At 31.5% G+C, this 23102-nt stretch overlaps 1 protein-coding gene, 1 long non-coding RNA gene and 3 pseudogenes across 7 annotated transcripts; 3 read left to right on the forward strand and 2 right to left on the reverse strand.

The window, feature by feature from the left end:
* Positions 1 to 369: 369 nt before the first annotated feature.
* LOC111297822 (RNA polymerase sigma factor sigF, chloroplastic-like) lies at positions 370 to 3177 on the reverse strand (annotated as a pseudogene).
* Positions 3178 to 3959: 782 nt separating this feature from the next.
* Positions 3960 to 5321, forward strand: LOC111297227 (transcription factor TCP11 pseudogene; annotated as a pseudogene).
* A 1295-nt stretch (positions 5322 to 6616) lies between these two features.
* LOC111297226 (serine/threonine-protein kinase PCRK1-like) lies at positions 6617 to 9743 on the reverse strand (annotated as a pseudogene). Its single transcript, XR_016326183.1, has 5 exons — positions 9606 to 9743; positions 8602 to 9085; positions 7835 to 8095; positions 7465 to 7587; positions 6617 to 7264 (listed from the first exon to the last, which is right to left on the reverse strand). The product of XR_016326183.1 is annotated as a serine/threonine-protein kinase PCRK1-like (transcript).
* Positions 9744 to 11700: 1957 nt separating this feature from the next.
* LOC149515919 (uncharacterized) lies at positions 11701 to 13158 on the forward strand. The gene is made up of 3 exons (XR_016326299.1): positions 11701 to 12618; positions 12691 to 12775; positions 12934 to 13158. It is a non-coding gene; the product is annotated as an uncharacterized LOC149515919 (long non-coding RNA).
* Positions 13159 to 15832: 2674 nt separating this feature from the next.
* Positions 15833 to 21981, forward strand: LOC111296147 (uncharacterized). Of its 5 annotated transcripts, none has more exons than XM_089741390.1 (10): positions 16007 to 16241; positions 16331 to 16405; positions 17447 to 17560; positions 18042 to 18228; positions 19098 to 19147; positions 19360 to 19450; positions 19563 to 20122; positions 20699 to 20926; positions 21009 to 21065; positions 21553 to 21981. In XM_089741390.1, the coding sequence occupies exons 3-10, from the start codon at positions 17501 to 17503 to the stop codon at positions 21760 to 21762; spliced, it is 1443 nt and encodes a 480-aa protein (XP_089597516.1). In that variant the 5' UTR covers positions 16007 to 16241; positions 16331 to 16405; positions 17447 to 17500; the 3' UTR covers positions 21763 to 21981. The 5 variants fall into 5 exon arrangements, with proteins under 5 accessions (XP_022745978.2, XP_089597516.1, XP_022745974.2 ...); XM_022890239.2 differs by having other exon boundaries at positions 16105 to 16241; positions 21547 to 21981; XM_022890243.2 differs by having other exon boundaries at positions 15833 to 16405.
* The last annotated feature ends 1121 nt before the right edge of the window (positions 21982 to 23102 follow it).

A 23102-nucleotide genomic window follows, 5' to 3' on the forward strand; every position in this document is an offset into this window, starting at 1 on the left:
AGATAAAAATAAAAATCGTTGGGTTTTGTTTGAAAACAAAATTATTTTTAAATTACATAATTTGAGATTTTTTTATTTTCGTATCTATTTGGTATAAAATATATAAAATATAAAAATTATCGTATTATAATTCACATTAATACTATAAATATAAAATATTTTTTTTGTTAAATTTTTATTTTTTATTTTTATCAAATTTATATATGATTTTTATCAAAATTTTAAATAAAATTATTTATATATTTTTTTCATCTATTTTTATATCATGTAATTGTGTGAGTGTCTAATTGGAAGGTCTCCTTTCAAGAAAACACTTTGCGTACAATTTAATATATTATTAGTAGAAAAAAAAAAAAAAATAAGGCACCATTGTTAGATTACAAAGTTGAGCATTGAAACCTGCTTGTAGGCTTAGCCCATACTCATAAGCTGCCATAAGCTTAACAACAGATTTTAGTCTGGCCGGAGGATAAATCGGTAAATCTGAAATGAATGTCTGTGTCTCTATATCTAAACAAGCAAATCTACATATGCACCAAGTCCTTGTTTGGTAAGGCATTGCTTGAGCTTGTATGATGCCCAGCTCTCTAGCTGCGGCACCCTTTCTTTGGATATTCCAAACATGGTTCCTATCCCAGACAAAGAATTTTGTTTACTTTCTTCAATACTAAATCTCAGCCCTCCTTTCTTTCGAACTGAGAACGCTTAGAAGGTTGCGCACATGCTGCCTCATTAGTTGCTTTGCCACACTAACATCTGGGATATCGATGCCGGTGTCCGGTGTTACCTCCGGCAAGCATGACAAGAACAAAGAATGTATACATAAGTGGCACCCTTCCCTCAAAAACCCCCATTAGCACGAAAATTTGCCTGTCTTTGGCCATTCACATTTTTAATCAAGAAATTACATGTTGCCATAGGGGAATCAAGCTAGAACGAGTGTGCTACCTGAAAGGTGGTATCCTGGTCCGCCCATACAGGTTGTTGCATAGAAAGTGGCATCCTTGTTGTGAATAGCAGCTTATCCAATTTCCCAACTGTTTTTCCAACACGTCTTGCTAGTTCATATTTGGAAGGACAATGATTTCCTTCTTGTATGTATGATCTCTTTGGATCCAATAGTTTGCTCAAGATGCTATATAGAACAATAAGTAGGTTCTTTGCTGGTGAAAGGTGACTCAAATATATAACAAATCATGTGCCTGACTTGAATTGAAATTGAAATTACCGGCAAACGAATGGATCTGGAATGTTGCATTATAGACTTTGTAATAGTTTGCCTTATCCACCGGTAGGCATAGGTGGCAACTCGGCATCCGACTTGTGGTTTGAACTTCTCAACACTTTTCATAAGACCCATACTTCTTTCCTGCAGCAGATCCTGAAGGCTGAGACGACGGCCCTGATATTGTTTAGCAATGTGAACCACCATGCGCAAATTCGCATAGATCAAATTTTCCCGGCTTCTGTTTCCGGAGTGGAGTTCTTCCTGCAAGGCCGAACAACTAAGATCCATGGCTTCAGCCCATTCAACCAAGGTTGGTTCACGCCTAAATTGAGATTGAAGCTTACTCTTTACCTTCACTAATCTCATTAAATCCTACAGGTGTTACAGGCACCAAGAATAAGACCTTTCAGGAACAAAAAAAAAGTTCCCTATTTCCATGCTTCAAAAAAAAGGATGGATTGCGAAAGGCACCTGACTTGAATAATCAATTCAGACTCTTCTTTAGCAGTCAAGACTTGTTTAGACTGTCTCATTAAACGTCTTGTTGACCTAACTGTAACTATTTCCTTCTCATCAACTGGCAAATTAAGTAGAGGAATTAGCAGACCCCAAACTGCAATGGCATTAGATATTGTCCTCAATGGATTAACCTAAAAGGCTAAAACGCTAATGCAACAAGAAGACAAGATAGAAAGTAACCTATTAGGAAGTGAATCATAAAGATCTAATTTGAGGTCCTCAGCGAATGATGCAGCTCGTTTAGATGCTGACAAATTCAGCTTTCTTAGCAGGGGCAACTATATTACTTGGTTCGACAACCATAATCTCCTTGGTATCAGCTGCAACAGACTGCATATTCAAGGAATGTTCCCTAATTCCAAGAGCGGTAATCTGTGATGAAGAAAATTAAAGCAATATATGACGATGTAATTAAGGTGGGAAAGGACAACAGTCACAAGGATTTAATGCTGGAAGCAATAAATGAGATTCAGTTCATGTACAACTGCCTAAAATCAGGCCAATGGAGCAACTGCTGTTAAAAGACCTTGTGAGAGAACTGATGTAGGAAAATGCCTAGCTACCGAAGTAATCGGAATAGAAGTTGCTGCAGGAGCAGCTTGCTCATGAAACATCGGAACTGCATAATTGTACATATATTGTCATTCATAACTTAATATCATTATCTCTATGCACTTGAGAGCAAAACACATACATTCATGCATAACCACACATAGGCAGTTTTCTCATCTATATATCTATGTATCTCCATATACATACACAAATTTATCAAGAACCTGAAAGTTTCATAAATATATATAAACGACATCATATATCAAAAAGTTTAAAGACTGCAAGCAAAAAGAGATGAATTTATGCATTTAACTTGAAAGCAAATTGGCCAATGAAGTAGTAGTAAGTTTCCAGTTCTACCATGTGAATAATTCCCAATTCCAAGTCCAACAATAATTACAAACATATCCTTAAGGAATAAAAAGCTTCAAAAAAAATTCCCAAGGAAGTTAATTTAACGGGAAGAAATATCGAGCACTGAACGAGTAGACTATTGTTTGCTACAATGTAAATTGGGTATTGTACAAATGATCAGAAACAACAGAACACATGTTCCAATAATATAAGTAAATGTTACCTGAAGAAGACGATGAAAAGACAGAATTCTTAAGTTGGGTTCTTGTAGAAAAAGTTGGAGGAGAAGAAAGCAAATTCCTTGCAGCTTCCATTGATGGAAATGTAACCATGGTTCTTCTCTACAATGTAACCTCAAACATTGTTTGGTTTGTTCTTCTCGTTATGTGCTTGTTTTTGTTTGTTACTTGATAGAGAATGTATGTTCAGAGGATTTTAACATTGTAGATAAAGAAGAAGCCGAACACCGCTCTGCAGACAAAAACAAAATGGCAAAATCCAACTTTTGTAATATTTTTCTTTTATTCTCATATTATAACTTCGTTTTTTTTTAAAAAAAAAAAAGAAATTGATTCAAATCCCCTCTTCAAATAAAAAGAAAGAGTTCCAAAATCCAAACTAGAGAAATGACAAAGACAAACGACTTGAAAATTGTTAACAAGTAACATATTTAATTTACTGAAACAATTGAAACAAATCGGTCAAAATCAATTCAAGCAACAGACATATGTTAATTGTATAAGTAGCTGGACAAGCTTAGTCAGCAAAGAAAAAGTTTCATCAATCTTGACAAAAAAGAAGATGGCAAGCATGTGGGTTGTTGGTAGTGATGATTAGGCTAGTTACCAAAGCAACTATGATTGAACTTTCTTAATTCAAATGATTGATATACCTTAATTACGGTCGGTTTGATTAATTTAAAATAAAATAAATAAATTTATATATTTTTAATTTTATATATAAAATTAGTAAAAAATATAATTTTGATTTTATTATTTGAAATTAAATTTGTTTGAAGGTTAATTTTTTTAAAAAAATACTCTTTTCATTTTCATTTTTTTATTTTTTTGAAATGTTTTAAAATTATGTCTTTTTATTCTTAATATCTAAAATTTTTATTTTTTTAATATTTAAAAATTATTTTTATGATTTTTTAAATATTTTAACATTAAAAATCACAAAATTTTAATTTTATAAAAAAATTTAATTTTAATATTAAATACATTAAAATTAAAAAAAAATGAATTTTGTGAAAGACAAAATAAACAAATCGCAATATCGGTTTTAATCGGTTAAAAAACCGCTCTTATGAGTACTGCGCATGGATAGAATTACTAAAGTGTCCAATGATCTGATTATTTGATCATTCATAAAGTTATAATTAATGGGACCTACCATCCACACCCAAATTACAGAAGGGGGACCGCCAAAATCCTGCTAGTGGGCCCCATGTCACAAACATCGAATCCCCAGGTCGACACGTAAGCTAAATAATCGCGTGAATATAAATCCCAACCCATCATCTTTAAAATGACGCTTTCCTTTCCTCTTCCTGGGGTCACCCTAAGCCTAACCTTAACCCTCATGGGCTCTGAAATGGTTCTTCACAAGTTCACCACCACCACCATCTAAAACCACCAGAACTCGTACATGAGTTCAGTGGTCACTAACGAGTCAACTCCCAAGACCCAACTTGGAAACGCGTATCTTTGCTTTCTAAAGACCGTCACACCAAAGTGAAGGGCCGTGGGCGGATGCCGTCCCTTTGCGAAGCCCGGATCTTCCAGCTAACTAGAGAACTCGGCCGCCACTCCGACGGTGAGACCATTGAGTGGCTGCTCCGTCAAGCCGAGCCCTCTATCATTGCTGCCACCGGGTCCGGGACCGTCCCTGTATCCCATGAAATCAACTGTGCCGCCGGACCCACAAGAGCTCCAGCTTCTTCGCCTTCGGTGTCGTGTCAAATGCACCCAGTAGAGGTTGGTAGCGGTGGCGTAGTGACGGAGATGGATATAATGACGGCGCCATCGCCGCGTTTTCGATTGGACTTGTGCCAGCCAATGGGGCTTCAGTATTCAGCTGTAGGAAGAAATGGGTATCAACATTTGCCGTTTACAGCGTTGCTGTTGCAGCTGACAGCGGCGGAGGACGTCGAGTAGGAGCAGCAGGTGGAAGAGGATGAAGAAGAGATTAGCCATCATGAATAGAGAGACGGGAAAGTACAGCATTTATATAATCTGTATGTATATTGGACAACAATCATCATCTAGAAAACATTGGACAATCTATCCGTACAAACAATTCTCAATTAGATTTTCTTTCAGGCATAAAAAGGCGTTTGGATAACCCATTTTCATGCATGAAGAAACAAGTCATAAAACTGCAATTACCTACACAATATTCATGGTTTTTATCCAAATTTTTTATGGGCACCAAACAGCCCATTTCAGGCACAACACCCAAATTCTACCTCTTCCGAGCACTATTGCTAAGCTCCTATACCAAAATGAGAATGTTCAACGGTTTCCCATAGAATTTGCGCTACTGTCTGAAAGTTTTTCACACTATGTGGAGAGAGCACCTTTATACGTATGAAGAAAGAAGAGAATTTCAGATACGGGAATTTATTCAGTCAGTTATGTAATTTTAAATTGAATTGATTGAATTATATTATTTTATTTTTATTAACAAAATTAAAATTTTTAATTTATTGAAATTAATGTAATTTTTTTTATTAATCAAATAATAAAATATATTAAGTTAAATTATATTTTTAATTTTTAATTTTTTATATGTAAAACAAATTAAATAAAATCATTAAACAAAAATATTCAAACAACAAAGCATCAATTTAAAACTCTAATAACATTGAAATGAAATTTTTAGTTTTATATATAAATTTTATTATATTTTGATTAAAATTTTAGTTAATTCAGTTTGAAAATTGAATTAACCAAAAGTCAATTTTTTTTTTAAAATCATTTTTGATAACCGATTAAAATTAACTTATTGATCCATTGATTACCTGAATTAAATAGGTTTGATTAGTTAATTCCATTAAAATTAAATTATTAACATCCATAATTTCAAGATGATTATCCGTATGTATGTTTGTATAGGACTTTATAATAAATCATTAACAATTTAATAATAAATTATTAATAATTTAATAATAAATCATTCATAAGTTAGTAATAAATTATTTATAAATTATTAATACTTCAATGTTAATTTAATAGTAAATCATTGATAATTTAATAATATATTATTGATAATTTAGTAATAAATTACTAATAAAATAGTTTTAAATCAATTATAACTTAATTATTAATAATTAATAAATTTTTTATAATAAAGTTGTCAAGAATTAAACTTTTATTACTAGCAAAAACAAAACTACAAATATTCTCTTTGGAGGCTAGAATAAATTTACCATGAACTTATTCAATATAAAATTTAGTAAAAAAAAATATAAATTTAAATGAAACAATAATAATATTATATAAAAAAAATTACCTTATCCGAAAATTAAACTAATCTATTATTAAATATATGATGATACAAATTTTACTAATAATTATCATAAATATATCATAAGTTACCAAAAGTTATTAAAATTACATTAAGAAGTTATCAAAATTTTATTATCAAAATTTTGTTAAAGATTATCAAAATTTTTAATAGTGGTTACTAAAATTATTCCATAAGTTATCGATTTAATATTAAAAGTTACCATATTTCCAAAATTTTATCAAAACTTAATAAATTTTACTTATAAAAAATACAAATTAATTTATTATTATTTGTCATTGTTATAAAAAATATATCAAAAGTTATCAAATTTACTTATATTATACCAAAATTAAAATTAAATTTTTTCTATTTATCATTATTATTATAGTATAAAAAATTATTTATTAAAATAAATCTTTAGAGATAAAAAGTCAGGACAATTATCCTTACGTATAAACAAAGGAAAGAATTTCGGGACAATTATCCTCATGTATAATTGTATAGGAAGTTTGATTGCATTGTTCAAGTTATATCTATCCAACTGAAAAAGCCGCAGCTGTGGTTCACTTAGACCTGGAAGTTAGCTGCTGTTATCATGTTACCAGCTATGGAGTCCACGTCCGAACAAGCTTTTCACCGCTTTCTTAAATCTATAATCCTTCCTTTATGTTTGCTTTTGGTTTCCCTGGAGTTTTCCACAGATGGCAAAGTTTTCAATGGTGGTTCAGGACTTCCAGATCCTGCTGATGCCTCCACAATCTGGTTCACCATTTCTAACACCTCACTCATCTTAGGGCGTGACTTTGGATTTCTGACTACGCATCGTTTGGCCACCATGGCAAGTTTCTGAGCAGATTTGAGCTGGCATTTACCTTTCAGTCTGGGGTCCAATATCAACTGGAATTTCTTCTTATCAGATAGGTATGGTTTTATCCATGCCAAAAGATTTTGCTCATTCTTGGGACGTTTTTTGTCTAAAGGGCTCCTACCGGTAATGAGTTCATAGAGGAAGACACCATAGCTCCACACATCAATCTTGGATGTCAGACGTCCGGTCTGGATATATTCAGGAGCCGCATATCCCATTGTTCCAACAGCCTGTTGAAGACCATCAGTTTGATGTTTGTAAATAGATTGATGATTGTAAATAGATTGATGAATAGATAGGGAAATATTACTATGAACTCCAACAAGCAATTTTGATAGCATAAACAGAACACTAAACACCTAACGAAAAACAAAAACCAACTAAAGGGATAAACTTCAAGTAATAGATTGATCATTTTGCCTGAACATACCGCTGTTGAGATATGAGTTAATCCTTCCGAAGGGCCCAACCTGGCTAATCCAAAGTCTGATAGCTTTGCATTCCATTGCTCATCCAGAAGGATATTGGAAGACTTAAAATCTCTGAAGATTATCTGTAGTCAAATACAATAAAGAAAACCTCGATTAGTATTGTACAAAATTGTCCGGAAAAGTTTTCTTTAAAATTACTACTGGTTGTGGCAACTGTGAATTCTCCTTAGCAGGGGATTTCAGGAAAAAGAATTAAAAGAAGAAAAAAATGTCAAAGGACGGCGCATATCATGCAAATGCTGAGTGCATTGGAAAGGAATAGGTTGAAAAACCATTAATATCTGAAATGGAAACTTAATAGCATTATACCTGGAAATCCATTCCTTCATGTAGGTATGCTAACCCACGAGCAGCATCTTGGGCTATTTTCAATCTCATTGTCCAGGAAAGAATTGTCTCTGACCTGACAGATAAATGGTTTTCCACACTTCTATTGGGCATATACTCATATACCAAAAGCCTCTGGATTCCTCTTTCATCATCTTCAGCACAGTATCCCACTAGCTTTACAAGATTTGGATGCTCAACCACACCAAGAACATTTACTTCTGTCACCCACTCCTTGTGCCCCTGTCAATTAATAGGTGGGATACTAAGTTTATAGAAGTCACAGGAGCCATCTTAGACAGTATTTTGCATGTATGCATCATAAACATTAAATAGAGTCTATAGAAAGGGGGGGAGGGGACCAGCAGCAGAGCAAATTCAATCGGGATTTCTGGAGAAATATACACTTTTCCTAATCTTTGTTTAATACCATTACTCACTGTAACGAAAAATCAGTTTTGATTAGTACTTTAGTCAAATTCATTGAATGATTAAAACATCCAGCTCTACCTGTTATTTGTTAGAGAATTTAGTTCTGCTAAATTTTATTAACAGGCACAAAATAATGTTCCAGGCCGGAAAATTGAATTCATATCGATTTGTATGCATATGATATCAAAAGTTCTACACTATAACAGCTCAAAATATCAATCATCTCCACCTATGACATTTTAAAAGATAAATAAATAGAAGGCAAGTTAATTCAGAACGAGAAACTTTCTATATGTTGTCAGGTTGAGGAGCCTTGCCTGCATCCCCCTTTTACCAAGCTGTTTCACTCCTACTTCAATCTTTTGAGATGAATCATCAGGACTCTTGATAATCCCCAGGTAAACACAACCAAATCCACCCTCTCCAAGCATGACAGAGCGGCTAAAATTCTTGGTGGCAGACTTAAGCTCAGCAACTGTGAACGCTCTTAGATTGGTAGGTCTTTGAGACATGCTAGGAAGAGAGGACTTCCCCAGGGTCCCAGTGTTCCTGCCTGAGACATTCGGAGAGTTTAATTCAGACCCAGACCGACCTATTTCACGATCAGTGAATGTTGAATTTATAGGCCGAGTTGAAACTGATTTGGGGGTCTTTGGTTCGTCTTTTTTATACCAATTGAGGAATATAAAACACTTCATGGCCCTCAAAAGAATTAAACACACTTAATTCCACAGTGCAGATCCAGATGCTAGGAAGAGATAGAAAGATATGATGAAGCAAAACAAAGACTACATACAAAACCTGCAAAGTTAAGAGCTAAATATAAGAAAGCTTATTCCTGCAGAAGAATAACTATGATGCTATGAGTTAAAAGACCAGGTAACTCAAAAGTTGATTTTTTTACATGCCAATAAGAAAAAACATACCATGAACAACAATTTTCAAGGATAGCTAAATTCACATTTTTATTCATGGAGATTTGAAAAATGATGAGTTCATAGCCACCTGGATTTAACAAAGTAATTTAGAACCTATAATTTCCAAAACCCTATCATCATAGTGAAAAGCCAAAAGAAAAAAAAAACCAAAAAGGTTCTAAATTCTAATAATTCCAAGGAATCCCACATCTTCAGTTTTAGAGAAATAATCACTTTTCTAAGCGACCCAATTTCCAAACACTGCCTTTTGGATCATATCCACAAGTCTAGAAAACAAACGCCAAAAACATTGAATTTTGTTCCTTATTTTCGTAACAAAATAACAACTAAAAATAAAAAATCTGAATATAAACCAAAAATGAAGAACATTGTCTTGAGCTCACCTTCAATTTTGTTGGTTGGAAAGGCAGAAATTTGGCTATTAAGCTTGAAAAAGCTGCCAAATTTAAAGATTTTGAGAGAAACCCATTAGTCCAATGCCCCCAAAAGACCTCAAAATGCTTGGAGATTTGGAAGAACGGTGTTCAATGCCCCCAAAAGGCCTCAAAATGCTTGAAAAAGCTCCCAAATTTAAGGACTTTGAGAGAAACCCATTAGTACAATGCCCCCAAAAGACGTCAAAATGCTTGGAGATTTGGAAGAACGGTATTCGATTCTATAGATAAAGTCAGTACATGGCAACTTTGTAGCTGGGGCAAAAGTCATCTGACCAACCAAAATTTATTAAAAGGAAAAAAAAAGCATAATATTTTGCATAAAAATAAATAAAAACCAACTAAATCGATTCAATTATTTGAAGAGAAGTTACTCATGTCAAGTATGAACGGGTACTTTGACAACGAGAGGCAAAAACAACGCACACAAAAAGCGAGTTGTTTTAGACTTTTTGTGTTTAGTAAGGAGGAGGAGAGAGGAAAGTCTTGTTCCGTGGTGCTTCCGATGAAAAGATGGGAGTCATCAAAGTCAATGTCCTTTTAAACAGGAATTTTTTGGATCATTATCTTCACATTCTTAAGATGAATGGACACCATTGCTATGGCTATTAGCAACTGCCAAAAAATTGAATATTTACCTAAAACGCTGATGTCAGCACCATATAACCATGTTTATGAATTTTTTGGTATTTTAAGATTAGTCGTTTTTCCAGTCTGTGATCTGAAAGTGCAAATCAAGGTGCAGCAACAATGTCTCATAGGTAAAGTCTCTGTTTTTTTGTTAGTAGTAACTTTCTTTGGGTTAAAAAATTTCGGAAAAAGGAAGTTGTTTTGGGAAATTAATAAAAGGTGCGTGAAAATCTTGTAAAAGGGTCGCAAATATCTTAGTACAACCTTACGTATTGAGTTGAGTTTACTCAATGTCTGCTTTAGTCATTGGTATAGTTTCTGTCTCTGAAGCATTGGAAGGTAATGTTTTGTTTAAATTGGGTTAGCAGATGAATCGTTTGATGTAAGTTGTAAATGATCTGATATAGCAAACGCACATATAGGAGTGTTTGTTATTTCAGGTGTCATGCACATAAAATTATTGCAGTAGGATGAGTATAAGGATCTTTTTATTTAGTGAAAAATGATTTTCGAAATATAATTTTTATATTTATTTGATAATAAATTGAATGATTAATAAAAAATAAAATTATTTTTATGAAAATTATCTTCTTTTAAAAGGAAATATAATTTTTGAAAAATAACTACTTATTTATGAATAAAATTATTTATCAAGTTTTTGGAAACAATTCTATTTAAGCCTGACTTTGAATATGATTTTTGCAAACTCACACTTAATTTGATATGACTTAAAATATTATTATATTAATAAAAATATTTTATTTAATTTTACATAAAAATTTAAAATATTATTCTTAAAAATCTTTTAATATTTGAATTTTAAATTTTTTTTATAATTTCACTCAAATAAAACCTTAAACATGATATTTTAAGTTTAAACTTTATTTAATTTGATGTGAAATATTATTATATTAATAAAATATTTTTATTTAATTTTAGTTCAAATTTTTAAATATTAACATTAAAAATCGTTTAATATTTTAATTTTAAATATTTTAAATATTTCAAAAATAAATAGTATTATAATATTATTTTAATAATATTAAATAATATATTTTTAAATAATTAATATTAAAAAATATATAAATATTATTTTTTATAAAATGAATATCTTCAATAATTTAATATTTTAATTTAAAAAATATTATTTTTATATTATATTTATTAATGTATTTATATTATATTTTAATAATAAATATAAATAAAAAATATTTTTGTTGTGATTTAATAATAAAAACTTTTTATATAAAAAATAACTATTTTAATAATATAAATATTTTTAATATTTTAATAACAAATATTACTATTTTATTATTATAATATTAATAAAAATAATATTTTAAAATATTAATATAAATAATAAATAATTTTGTTTTAAGTGTTTTTTATTATTTTAAACAAAGTCTAAGTTTCACCTTCAATGTAGCCACCCATTTCTCCCCACCATATCTTCATTCCCAAAGCCATGGACACGCAGTCACTCCACCCTTTTGACCAAAACTCTTTTGTCTTCTCTCAATAGTCTACAGCTCTCCAAATCAGTCTTCATTGTTGGTCTGCAAATCTTCAATATCCAATTTCCAAGTTTTTTTTTTTTTTTTTTGGGTTGGTTTGGTCCACGAATGTTCATGTATGGCCTTGTTTGAAATATTAAGGCACCTTACCATTGATGATGCCATCATTAATTCACACAATTCAATTATATATAGGATTTGTTTTTTCTAGATCTAGCTTCAGTTTATCAATATGAGAGGAGTTATTAGAGCCCATGCTTTGCCTTTTCTTCTTGTTTTAAGTTTGTTTCCTTTAGCAAGGTCTGTGGATGGGGATGATTACAGTCAAACAAAAAATCCTGCCCACCTACCTCTTCTAACAAACCTCATCTTTAGACCGCTTTCAAATCTAACCATAATATTAAGCAAGATAATAGTCAAAAATTGTGTTTCTATAGTTCACAATTTTCTGTCAAATTGATGTAAGTAATTAAAATTTAAAGTTTAAATATAAAATATTCATGTTTGAATTTTTATTATTTTTTATTGATAGATGATTTGTAAATTAAAAAAATTAAAAAAAAGTTCACAATTTTTTTGCTGTTTTGTCTCAGCATCATGCTTGTCACCCTTTCATCTTTCTTTTTTCTACCTAAAAAGGACCTTTCTCTCAAGTGGTGAATGCATGTTTTCTTTCTTTTCGGAGAAGTTGATTGGAATGGAGCATTTAATTTCTCAAGAAATTTGTATTTCTTGACTAATTGTGTCAAGAAGAGAAAAGCTATGAAGCTTTAGTCAAGTCAAAGGCCATTTCCTTTGCACCTAGTCTTGTTCAACTGGTATGTACAAAAACTTGTCATTTCATATTCTGAATTCTTTTTACCAATGAACCTCACCTATTTCTTCTTCAGTGGGCATTGTTTCTTCCTGTTGTTCTGGGAATTTTTGCTACACAAGGTGGGCTCTAGAAGCTTTTGCCATTGCAAATGCTCCAAGGTTAATCTCTACTAATTTCTGATTCATTTTTCCTTTCTGTTTTCTTCCCATTTTTTTTGTTTTTTTTCTTTTGGGTAACTGAGCAGTAACCATGAGCAGAACAAATCTTTTCCAATTCAGACCATCCTTCACCTTCCTCAATGTTTGTTCCTGATCAGGTACTCCTCGTGGTTCGTTGAGACAAGGCGGCTCTGATCTTCATGTCTGGAATCATTGTCTAATCATCCTTCCTACCAATACCATTATTGCTCGAATCTTCGGTTTCTTTATACTTATGCCAAAGGAGTGCCATGTGAAACTTTTTTTTTTTGGTTTTTTTTTTTTATTTTTTGTCAAAATTTTTTATATTTAACAAATATTTTTTATAAATTTATTTTCTGAAATGGGACCTACTTTACATCAACTTTTTTTTTTTAATCCTTTTAGGGATAAAATATTATTTATAAATAATTAAGATATTATCCATGGTTCATCTATTCATTTTTCATTATATAAAATTTGATTATTTTAACTTTTATTTCACATTCATTAAAGGTATTAACGTGATATTTTATATTTATTTTATTTTATTTTTCTTTTTTGCCAAATTTTTTTTTATTTAAATAGATTTGTGAAAAAAACTCAATCAATGTGTTAACGTGGCATCTTAATTTGTATTTTTTATTTCATTTTTAATTTCATAAAATTTGTAATAAATGAGTTGACTTTTTTAAGATTTTAATTTTTTTTGTTTGTGGGAATAACTTGATATCAAGAGTAATATCAAACGTTTGGTTTTTTTTTTTTTTCATAAATTTGATAAATAATTATTTAAAATTTATTTTTTAGTGACTCACTTGATATCAAGGGTATACTATTAAACCATTTGATTCTTTTTTGCTCTATTGATAGTTTCTTTTTTTGCTTTTTGATTTGATTAATATTTTAAAATATTTTATTTTTTAAAAAAGTGAGACCCATTAGATCTAATTATTAAAAATAAATATTAAATTTTCATTATTTTTCTCCTTTTAATTTGATAATTATTTATTTTATATTATATATATATATTATTAATAAAATTATTTTTAATATCTTAATTTAATAAAAATATTATATTATATATAATTAAAATATAATCTATCTATATGTCCATCTATCAATTATATAAATTTGACTCACTTCCATTATTGTTTGACCCTTATTCAATATATGTTAACGTGACACCTTTTTTATTTTTTAAAACATTTTTCCTTTTTTTACAATTTTTTTTGCTTTTCATATAGATGATTTTGTTAAAAAAAAAAATTTGGTTGAGGTGTCCCATGGGATCCCAATTCGTTTTTTTTTTCCCATTTCAATGTTTTTTTTTTTTTACAAAAATTTGCAAAAAAATGAGCTGGTGGATAGACAAAATAATTTATATTTAATAAATTTCAATTCGACTTAATAGATAGCAAGTAATTTTTCTCTCTTTTTTTGTTTTTCATGTTTTTTTTGTTTTTTGTTTTTTTTTCATTTATTATTTTTAATTATATCTGCTTTGTAAAAAAAATAATGCTAATAGAGTTGTTCACATAATACCTTGCTTCTTTATTTCCTTTGAAAATTTTTATCTATTTTTTGTTTTTTAATTAAATCAATTTTACAATAAAATTAAACACTTTTGTGAAAAATCGATATCAAATTAATTCAAGTTGATTTTTTAATAAAAATTATGATGGATCAAAAATAGATTTAGTCATTTACCCCAAGCTATCTTATGATATATATATTATTTATTTAATTTTATATTTATATATGTATTCATTGTTTTTTGTTTAAAACTTGGTATTAAGTGGATCTCACACATAAAAAATGAAAATTTATTTTTTATAATTTATATTTGTGAGAATAAAAAGCCAATTTAGGTATCTACATTCACTTCTATTTGGGTTTTTTTTTTATATATATTTGGCCTTTTTTTTCTAAAATTAAATAAATAAAAAAAAGAAATGAATAAAAACGATAAAATAAAAAATTTTAACCCGCGAGAATGCACAAATGAAAATGACAAAATAACCTATACTTCACGGGTTTTAACTCACTCTGATACTATGGGGTTGGACATTTTTAAAATCAAAAGTTGAGTCATATTTTTTTCTAAAGTGAATTAGGGTAAAAGTCAAAGTTTTAGGTTGTACCACTTTTACTGAATTTGGTATATATAAAAATATATTTGTTATTATTTATTTAATTTTATATCTACATATTTTATATTATATTAATAAAATTATTATTTAATACTTTAAATTGAAATATTAACTTAATAAAATATATTATATTTATATATAATTAAGACATAATTTATATTAAAAATTATTATTTTATGAATATTTTACTAAATTAATTTTAAATTTAATCAATTATAATTCATGAATATATAAATCAAATAAAATATAATATTCTAATATCAAATAAAAATTAAATCAAATAAAAATCTGACCTTATCTATTATAATTCGCCTCGGCATCCCACCTAATTTATAAATAAGAGTCCAAGATTTGAACCTAAGGTTCTTTAATTTGGGTCCACGACCTCTAAAGGCCTGAAGGACGAGCTAGTGATTGGCAACTGGCAAATGGGTGGCTACATCGAAGTTGAGGGTTGGAATCCAAAGAGAAAATTATTAGGGAAGAGAAAAAAATTAAAAAACTCGAAAATCGATTTGTAATGCTTTGTTTTTATTGATTTTTTTTTTCAATTCGAATTAAATTTAAATATAATTATATATTAAATTTTAAATTAAAATGTAAAAAATTGAAAAAAAAAGAAAAGAATTGAATTATATATTTTAAATTTTTATAAAATAAAATAATAATTTTATATAAAAATATATTAATAATTTATATTAAAATAATATATAAAAATTAATAAATTAATAAATAAAATTTGATTCGATCAAATTAAATTTTAAAATTTTGTAATATTATATAATATAAAAAAATAAATCGAATCTGATTATTCTCACTCTTAAAAGTATCCCTTCGTCAGCCGGTCATCGTACATAAAAGGCCGAACAAACCCATTACCAAACACACACCCGTTTGTAGCATTTACACGCTTCCAAACAGGCCTTTATGACATCTAACGCCCTTACATCTCCGTCAAAGGATTCCTACGTGGACAATCCACAAAATCATTTATTTTGAAATATTTAAAAAAATTTTTTTTTCTTGTCCTAGGTCACAGGCAAGGTAGCCCGGACATGACAGACATGATATATTACCACTTCGACGAAAAAACAAAACATCCTCAAAAGAAAATCAAATAAAATTTGTAATAATATAAATTCCGTTTCGATTCCGTCTGATAAAAATAAAAGCATCCACTTCCCTCTACTTCTCTTCATCTCCTTTCGCTTTTTGGCGGTTTGGGCTTTTCTCCTTCGAACATTCGCTTAATTTTTTTTTTTTAACATAACATCCCCACACTATCTTTCTCAAAGGTCAGATCTTTTTCTTTTTTAATTTAGATTTTAAATCTGTTTTTTTACTAGATTTTACCAGATCTTTTTTCCTTTTTATTTTTTTTAAGAATTTTCTTTTGAGCTGGAAATTGAGTAGATCGGAGAGTGATAAGTGGTTGGCGTTTGGTTTACGGATGAATGAGGTATGTTTGGTTTTTGTTTTGTTTTATGTGTTTTTTTTTTTTTTCAGTTGAAGGAGTTGTGTTTTTAGTGTCTGTTTGGTTGTTGAGAAAACATCGGGAAAAGGAAACTGGAAAAGAAAAAATCTTTCTTTTTTGTCTGGTCCGTTTTATTATGCTTATTTAAATGGATAAGCTTCTCCCATTTTTTTTTTCTCTTCTTCTTGCATAGATTAGAAAAAAAAGAAAAACTTTAGCTGAACCAAACAGCTAGATCAGGCCCACTTCACTGTACATATATACTTTTTATTTCTCTCAGAAATGTAAGTAAAAAATTGCAAAATTGATTCTTTTTATAAAATTTTCCTTTCAGTTGATCATAAAAAACTTTTTTTTTTAAATTTTAAATCCTAGTTGAAATTCCACAGTCTTGATTTTTATCCTTTTCATGTTTTGTATTAAGATTTTACTCTTTTTTTTATTGAAAAATTCTTGAATGACTGCGAGCTTGAAAAACATCGAACAAATGTTTCTTAAAATCTAAAATGGGGTTTTGTTTCTTGGTGTTTGAAAGTAGACTTATGATCCATTGCTACGTATTTTTTGTCACTATGATTTCGTTTAACATTAAAAGGTAAGAGGAGTTATGAGCTTATTGCATTATAAGGGTAAATGGCTATTGAGTTGAAAGTAGAACTGGCTATGTCATGTAGTTTGCTCATGAGTTAAAATGCGAAGTCAAGAAGCAAGAAATACAGGAATGATGAAGGAATGTTAAGAGAACATGAACAAGAACTTTAGATTCTTTTGTTGTTGTGTACACTATGCTTAAGGCCAATTTTGACACCCCAAAAAAGGAAGAAAAAGATATTGTCTTTGAATTGAGTTTATTAGTTGTAAGATGGCTAGTATCAGGTGCAAAAGTGTTTATTTCTTTATTTTAAATTCCTTCTTTGGGTTAATTGATAGAATTACGGATGTTTGTTTGCCCGGGTGTATTAAGCCAGCCATTTTCTGATTTCCAGCAGACGATAGTTTTATAAATTTTTTTCCGTTTGAGTGTAGGGAAAATTTGGACAGATGATTGCAGGTTTATGTAGTACAAGTTAAGGTTATAAAATGAAAACAGATCGGAAACAACATTTGATAAAGAAGCTTTGCAACATGAAACGTCAAAGGGTAAGGGAGTTTCTTCTATCTTTTCAATTGTTGATTTATCATTCTCTTCAATTTTGAAATTCTTATGCATACCATCCTTAGGTTTTGCAAGCTGCAGAGCACTGCGTATATGTTGTTTATTTAATTATGAAATTTGATCTATTAAATTTTGGGAGCAACACAAAACATAGAACGCCAACCTCATCCAAATTAATTATTTCTTTCTTTTTTCATGTTTTTGGTAGGTCCCTATCTCTCTTTTAAGTTGGGCCTACCCATGATAGTTTCTTAAAAGAAAAAATCAATGTTCAAATAATTCATCCTTCTTTTTATGCTTCTCTGTTTTGCCTGCCTTTTTTCATTGATGCTTAGTAACCTTTGCACTCTCAGGCTGCCCCTCAACATCTTTTTTTTTGTGGCATTCTCCTTAAATAAGCTTGTAAATTTGATAAATCCTACATTACTCCTCCCTTCTTCCCCGGCTTTTGTTCTCTGGATATAGGTAGATCAATCCATTGTTCCTGGCTTGGAAGATGAAGCAACTGAGGTTGCGCATTTACTTGCGGAACCTAAAAGTGAGCATGTTTCACGAGATGGAGTCCTATGTTTTGGGAAGGATAGTTTAGAGAAGCACTTGAAAATGGAGGACTTCTCTTGTGCCTTTGATTATGGCTGGAAAATCAATTATGGTAATGCTCTTAATGACTTGTCGATATTCTTTTTGCTGATGCTTTCATTTCAAAAATTAGAAGGAAATTGGTCTTTGAAGTGCTTCTAATTTGTGAATGGTAGCGTGCAGAAGGATCTAGAGTGTTTGATAAGTGTTCTATGGTGGGTCAGTATCATCCCTTAAAAAACAAACTCATAGGATCTTACTTTGGGTGCATAGCTATATCCATGGGGGGAGAGGGAATCAAAACAACATAGTAGGAGCAAAGAGCATGATTTCTAGATGCATGAACTTGCTAACATGCTTTTGTAGAATGATTGAGTGTAAATTTGCTCTGTCCTTAGTTCTGCACATGCACAAGCAACATCTATTATGCCGTAAAATAAGTATTTCTGGTGATATTGGGCTATTAACTTGAATTGTTTGAACTGATATAATTGTGCTTGGTATCTTTCTCTAATTTGCTTTATGGTCAAATCATTTTCCATTAGTGGTGTGAATAACTTAAAAGTTATTGTAATTTGTTTAAAGTCCTGAAAATTATGAGTTGTGCATGGATGTGGGGACAGGCTTGGACTAGAAGTTCTAATACTTGCTTTCAAATTAATTAATTGGCATAATCATTTGAAGATATGAAAATTATGAGTCACACAGGGACGTGGGACAGTCTTTGAGTAGTGTTCTAAGATTTGATGTGTGTTTCTTGTTGACAAATGTTTCTCAAATGTTGCACTAAGGATAAGACAATGCAGTAGTAGAAACTAGATATTGAGTCACCAACTTTACAAGTCCACTGTTCAACACAAGATTGCTTTTGTTCAGATTTTAATTTGCAATTTATATAGCTATTCTTCTGATGCTTGTGTACCTTTTGTGATTCTTCATAAGGTGGGCTGGATTCTATCCATGGTCAAGGAGGAGATGATTTGAAGCTTGAAGTATGTATTGATTATTTTTGAAGCTTTCCTCTCACATCCAAGTCATTGTTTGATGCATTGTTTTCTTTAAAATTTCTGTCTAATACTTTATATGTGTTTGCTATTGCTTTTCCTTCTTTAATTTTTTGTTTATACTTTTGTATTGAATATCGTATTTACTATATGCAAACATGCATAGGTAATATGCTGTCATCTAAATACTGCTTTAGTAGGTTCTTGATGGATTGCTGGATGAAGTTGATGAAGTGGATGATATTCATGCAGCCCATGATATCTCTGGTGCATGTGAAGATTTTCTTTTGGGTGAGTCATATCTTTGCTTGTGTTAATTGCCTACCAGTTGTGTGCTATAACACATGATCCTCATATGTTGTGTTTCCTTTTTTTTTCTTCTCTGTTTGCCTTTTGAGTGCAGATATTGAATTTCCTGAAAAGCATTCTGTATTGGATTGTGGTCCTCGTGAAGGATCAACTTTGCGTAACTCAAGTTCCGAAAGTCATTCACCAGGATTTAGTGGAAGTAGTAATAGTGCTGGTGGCATATCAGAATCATCAATTCCAACTGTTCGAGAATCCAACAGCAAGAATGGTGTGCTTGGGAATATGGTCAGTTGTGATTTACATCGTAACTTCAGGAGCAAATATGGGTGTCGGGGTCCGGTTTTGGACACCATTCGACCTACTATAGAAGATGTGCAAGATCTTGATGTGTCTGATGATGATGAAGAACCTTTAGTAAGTTTTATATTGTCTAATAGGAAAGTAAAAGGCTCTGTTAAAGTAACAAAAGGTGGCACTCTTCTCAGACAGAAGAGACTGCGGAAGCCTACCAGGAGGTATATTGAGGAATTTTCTAGAAATTCTACTACTGGAAAGAATAAGTGCCTTAAAGTCAGATCACAAGAAGAATTTCCTCAAGTGCCATCCAAATCCCAACCTCGGAGAGGACGGCCCAAGAAAATTGTGCCGAAATTGGTAGGAGAAGTACCACTATCTAGAAATAGTTTCCTCTTGCCTCCCAGCCTATCTTTTGTCCTCTCTTTGATAGCTTGTTTATGTTTCTATTCATCATTTTCATTTATCTAGATATTGGCCTTGAATACTGTGGAGCCATGATGACAACCAGAAAAACTCATAAGTAATGAGGAAAAAAACAAATATTGATAAATGCTAGCTGCAAATTGGTGATATTTGCCTTCAAATACCTAAAAAGCCATTGGGCATAAGGAGATGGTTATTTCACATTCCTCTCTACTCTCTTGTAACACATTTGTTGACATCTTGGCAGGGTTTATTATGCATTTTGGTATAGGAATTAATTATGGAATCATATTGGCCTTGATACTTGCTTAATGATGTGAGGGTTTCTTATATGAAAACTATTGACGATAAGTGACTATCAAGGATGTGATACTGTTGTTCTCACTTGCACAAGTAGATAACATTCTTGTTCCTTGATTTTTCTTTTTGTCTTTGGAAGTAGTGAACCATACACCTTTCTTAAGCATGGTAACGTAAAATTTTAAGAGTATTTTCTTGATTTCTGTGCAGGAGCTTGAATCTGATTGTGAGTTTTCTGCTTCTGAATCTGAAGATCAGCATAAGAGAACCAAAAGATCCAAAACGGCATGTGATAGGAGGAAGCATCAAACGATGTGGACCCTTGCAGAGGTGATTAAGCTGGTTGATGGAATTGCTCAGTATGGTGTTGGAAGATGGACTGATATAAAAAGGCTTCTTTTTGCATCATCTGCTTATCGAACCCCTGTTGATCTGAGGGTACCTCACTGCTTTATCCAGTCATATGGTGTCATCTTGTTTTAAAACTTGAATTCTTTTTAAATATGGATACTCTCTACAGGATAAATGGCGAAATCTTCTAAGATCTAGTTCTGCACATGGACACAACAGGAGAGAGGTTAGCTTTCTGTTTTTCTTTTTCCTTCTCCATTTGCACTATCATTTGCCTCCACCTCAAAAGGGTGGTATTCCTCACTTCAAATTTTGTTATCTTTAAATTATTCTATTTGTTTAATTTATGTTCTCTTGATTGCAATTATCTCTTTAAATTACTGAGAGAATGGAATCTGAATTGCAAATGCTTGGAGTCTTTGTATTTATATCACCAAGGGGGCAAGAGCTTGCTGCTGACCTTGGATTCTTAAGGATGCAAATTATTGTTTCAAGTAATATAACTCCTGTCATAATGCAACAAGAGTAACATGTTTGAAACACTCCCTTGTGATAAAAATATGAAATGATAAGGGATGCGTCGGTAGGACAAAGATTTACTTGTGGTCTTCTACCTGTCAAATTGCATAATCGGTATTGATCAGAGTATGTTCATTAAGAGTGTTTTATAGTGCATCTTACGGTATAATTATAATTTAAAATGTTAGTTGCAGGTTCAGAATAATGTGAAGCATGCTGTACGTCCCCTACCAAAGCCTGTGGTACGCCGTATCCGTGAACTGGCTACCATTCATCCATACCCAAGGGTTCGAAGCTCAAAAATTTCATCTGTTGATTATGTTCCTTCATCCAAACAACCGACAACTAAAGTTGCTCCAGTTTACTCTCCTGCAAGAAATTTACGTGGGAAGAACTGTTGTTGAAGAAGCATTTGTGTAATTTGCAATAAAGCTACTGCAATTCGAGTTTAGTTGTAAAACAGCAGTGTTCTTTCCTACAACAGCCCCTTAACATCTGCACATATAAATGCTCTCAGATCATTAAGAGTATCCGGTAAATGTTGCACTAGTGAAAACAAATTTTACAATTTTAATAGCCAGGAATATGGCTAACTGAAGTCTAAAGAGTAGATTTTCCTTCCATGTTGTTGCATGTTACTATCATTATTGACTTCTCAAGTGTTACCATCCAACTTTCATACTGTCGGATTTCCAGGGACAAATATAGGTTCCCTTGCTCTCAAGTGAAGCATTTAGTCAAAAGCAAGCCAAGCCTTGGCCAGCGTCAGAGAGGGCTTGGACCATGGGGTAAAAGAATTTAGAGGTTTCCTTGAGCCCTCCCTGTAGAATTGTGATGTTGCCATTCTAGGATTTGTAGGTGAATGTTGTGGCTGCCCCCAAGTCCCAAGCTTTCAAACCCTAGCCCGGAGGAAAAGGCATGAAACGTGACAGTCTCGGGGTTGGTCCAACTAGGCAACGATTTTACTGTTGGTTATTCTACCCTGTGGTACACGGTCAAAGTTTTAGCAAGAAACTATGCACAGGGAATTCGGGAAACATGAAAGGAAATACCACAATTCACAAGTCAATGTAAAAAAAAAAAGAAAAGAAAACCGTACAAAGCTTATATACAGCTAGAAAAAGTATAGCCAACTATCCCATTCATGGTACCTACAATGTTATTAACAAGTTCTTGTAGCACAGAAACGATAGCATTTATCAGAGTAAATATGATATCCACACCATGCATAGCAGTTAGTTAATGGTACTATTTTTATCCACTTCCATCATCACCGTTATCACCATTATCTGGAGAATTGTTACCCCAATCATCGTATTTTTGTCTAGGAATGTTGTGGTGGTTGTCTATGGTTTTCTCCAAGCTGTACGCAACCGATCTGTTCCTCCTTCCTTCGACAGCTTTTCCTTTCCCAACATGATGTCGTTGCTCTCGTCCATATATTCCACCGATCATGGCTCTCCTTTTCCTTCCCATGCAACTAGAACTCACCATGATCACAACCAGAAACAGCACCAAAGCCTCATGCCCATAAAAAAGGAATAACCTAAAGTAATTGACTATGTATGAAAGCTGGTTAGCTAGGAGTTGGGTTTAATTTTGGTGTATTTTATAGAGAGATCAGCCATTGTTAAAAAATAATAATAAGAATATTGGGGTCTCCACCCATAAAGAGACGAGATTGAGTGATTTTCAGAGCCACTCAAAAATGATAGTTGAGAGAATTTTTGACTGCATCAAGCAG

The sequence above is a fragment of the Durio zibethinus genome, chromosome 12 (assembly GCF_047325235.1).
Source record: "Durio zibethinus cultivar Kanyao isolate XHJ-2024 chromosome 12, ASM4732523v1, whole genome shotgun sequence".
Classification (NCBI taxonomy): domain Eukaryota; kingdom Viridiplantae; phylum Streptophyta; class Magnoliopsida; order Malvales; family Malvaceae; genus Durio; species Durio zibethinus.

Coding starts and splice junctions, on each gene's coding strand:
- LOC111296147 (XM_022890239.2), top strand. CDS start 17,501: ATGAAAACAGATCGGAAACAACATTTGATAAAGAAGCTTTGCAACATG. Junction 17,561..18,041: donor GCAACATGAAACGTCAAAGG/GTAAGGGAGTTT, acceptor CTCTGGATATAG/GTAGATCAATCCATTGTTCC. Junction 19,451..19,562: donor ATGTGAAGATTTTCTTTTGG/GTGAGTCATATC, acceptor TTTTGAGTGCAG/ATATTGAATTTCCTGAAAAG.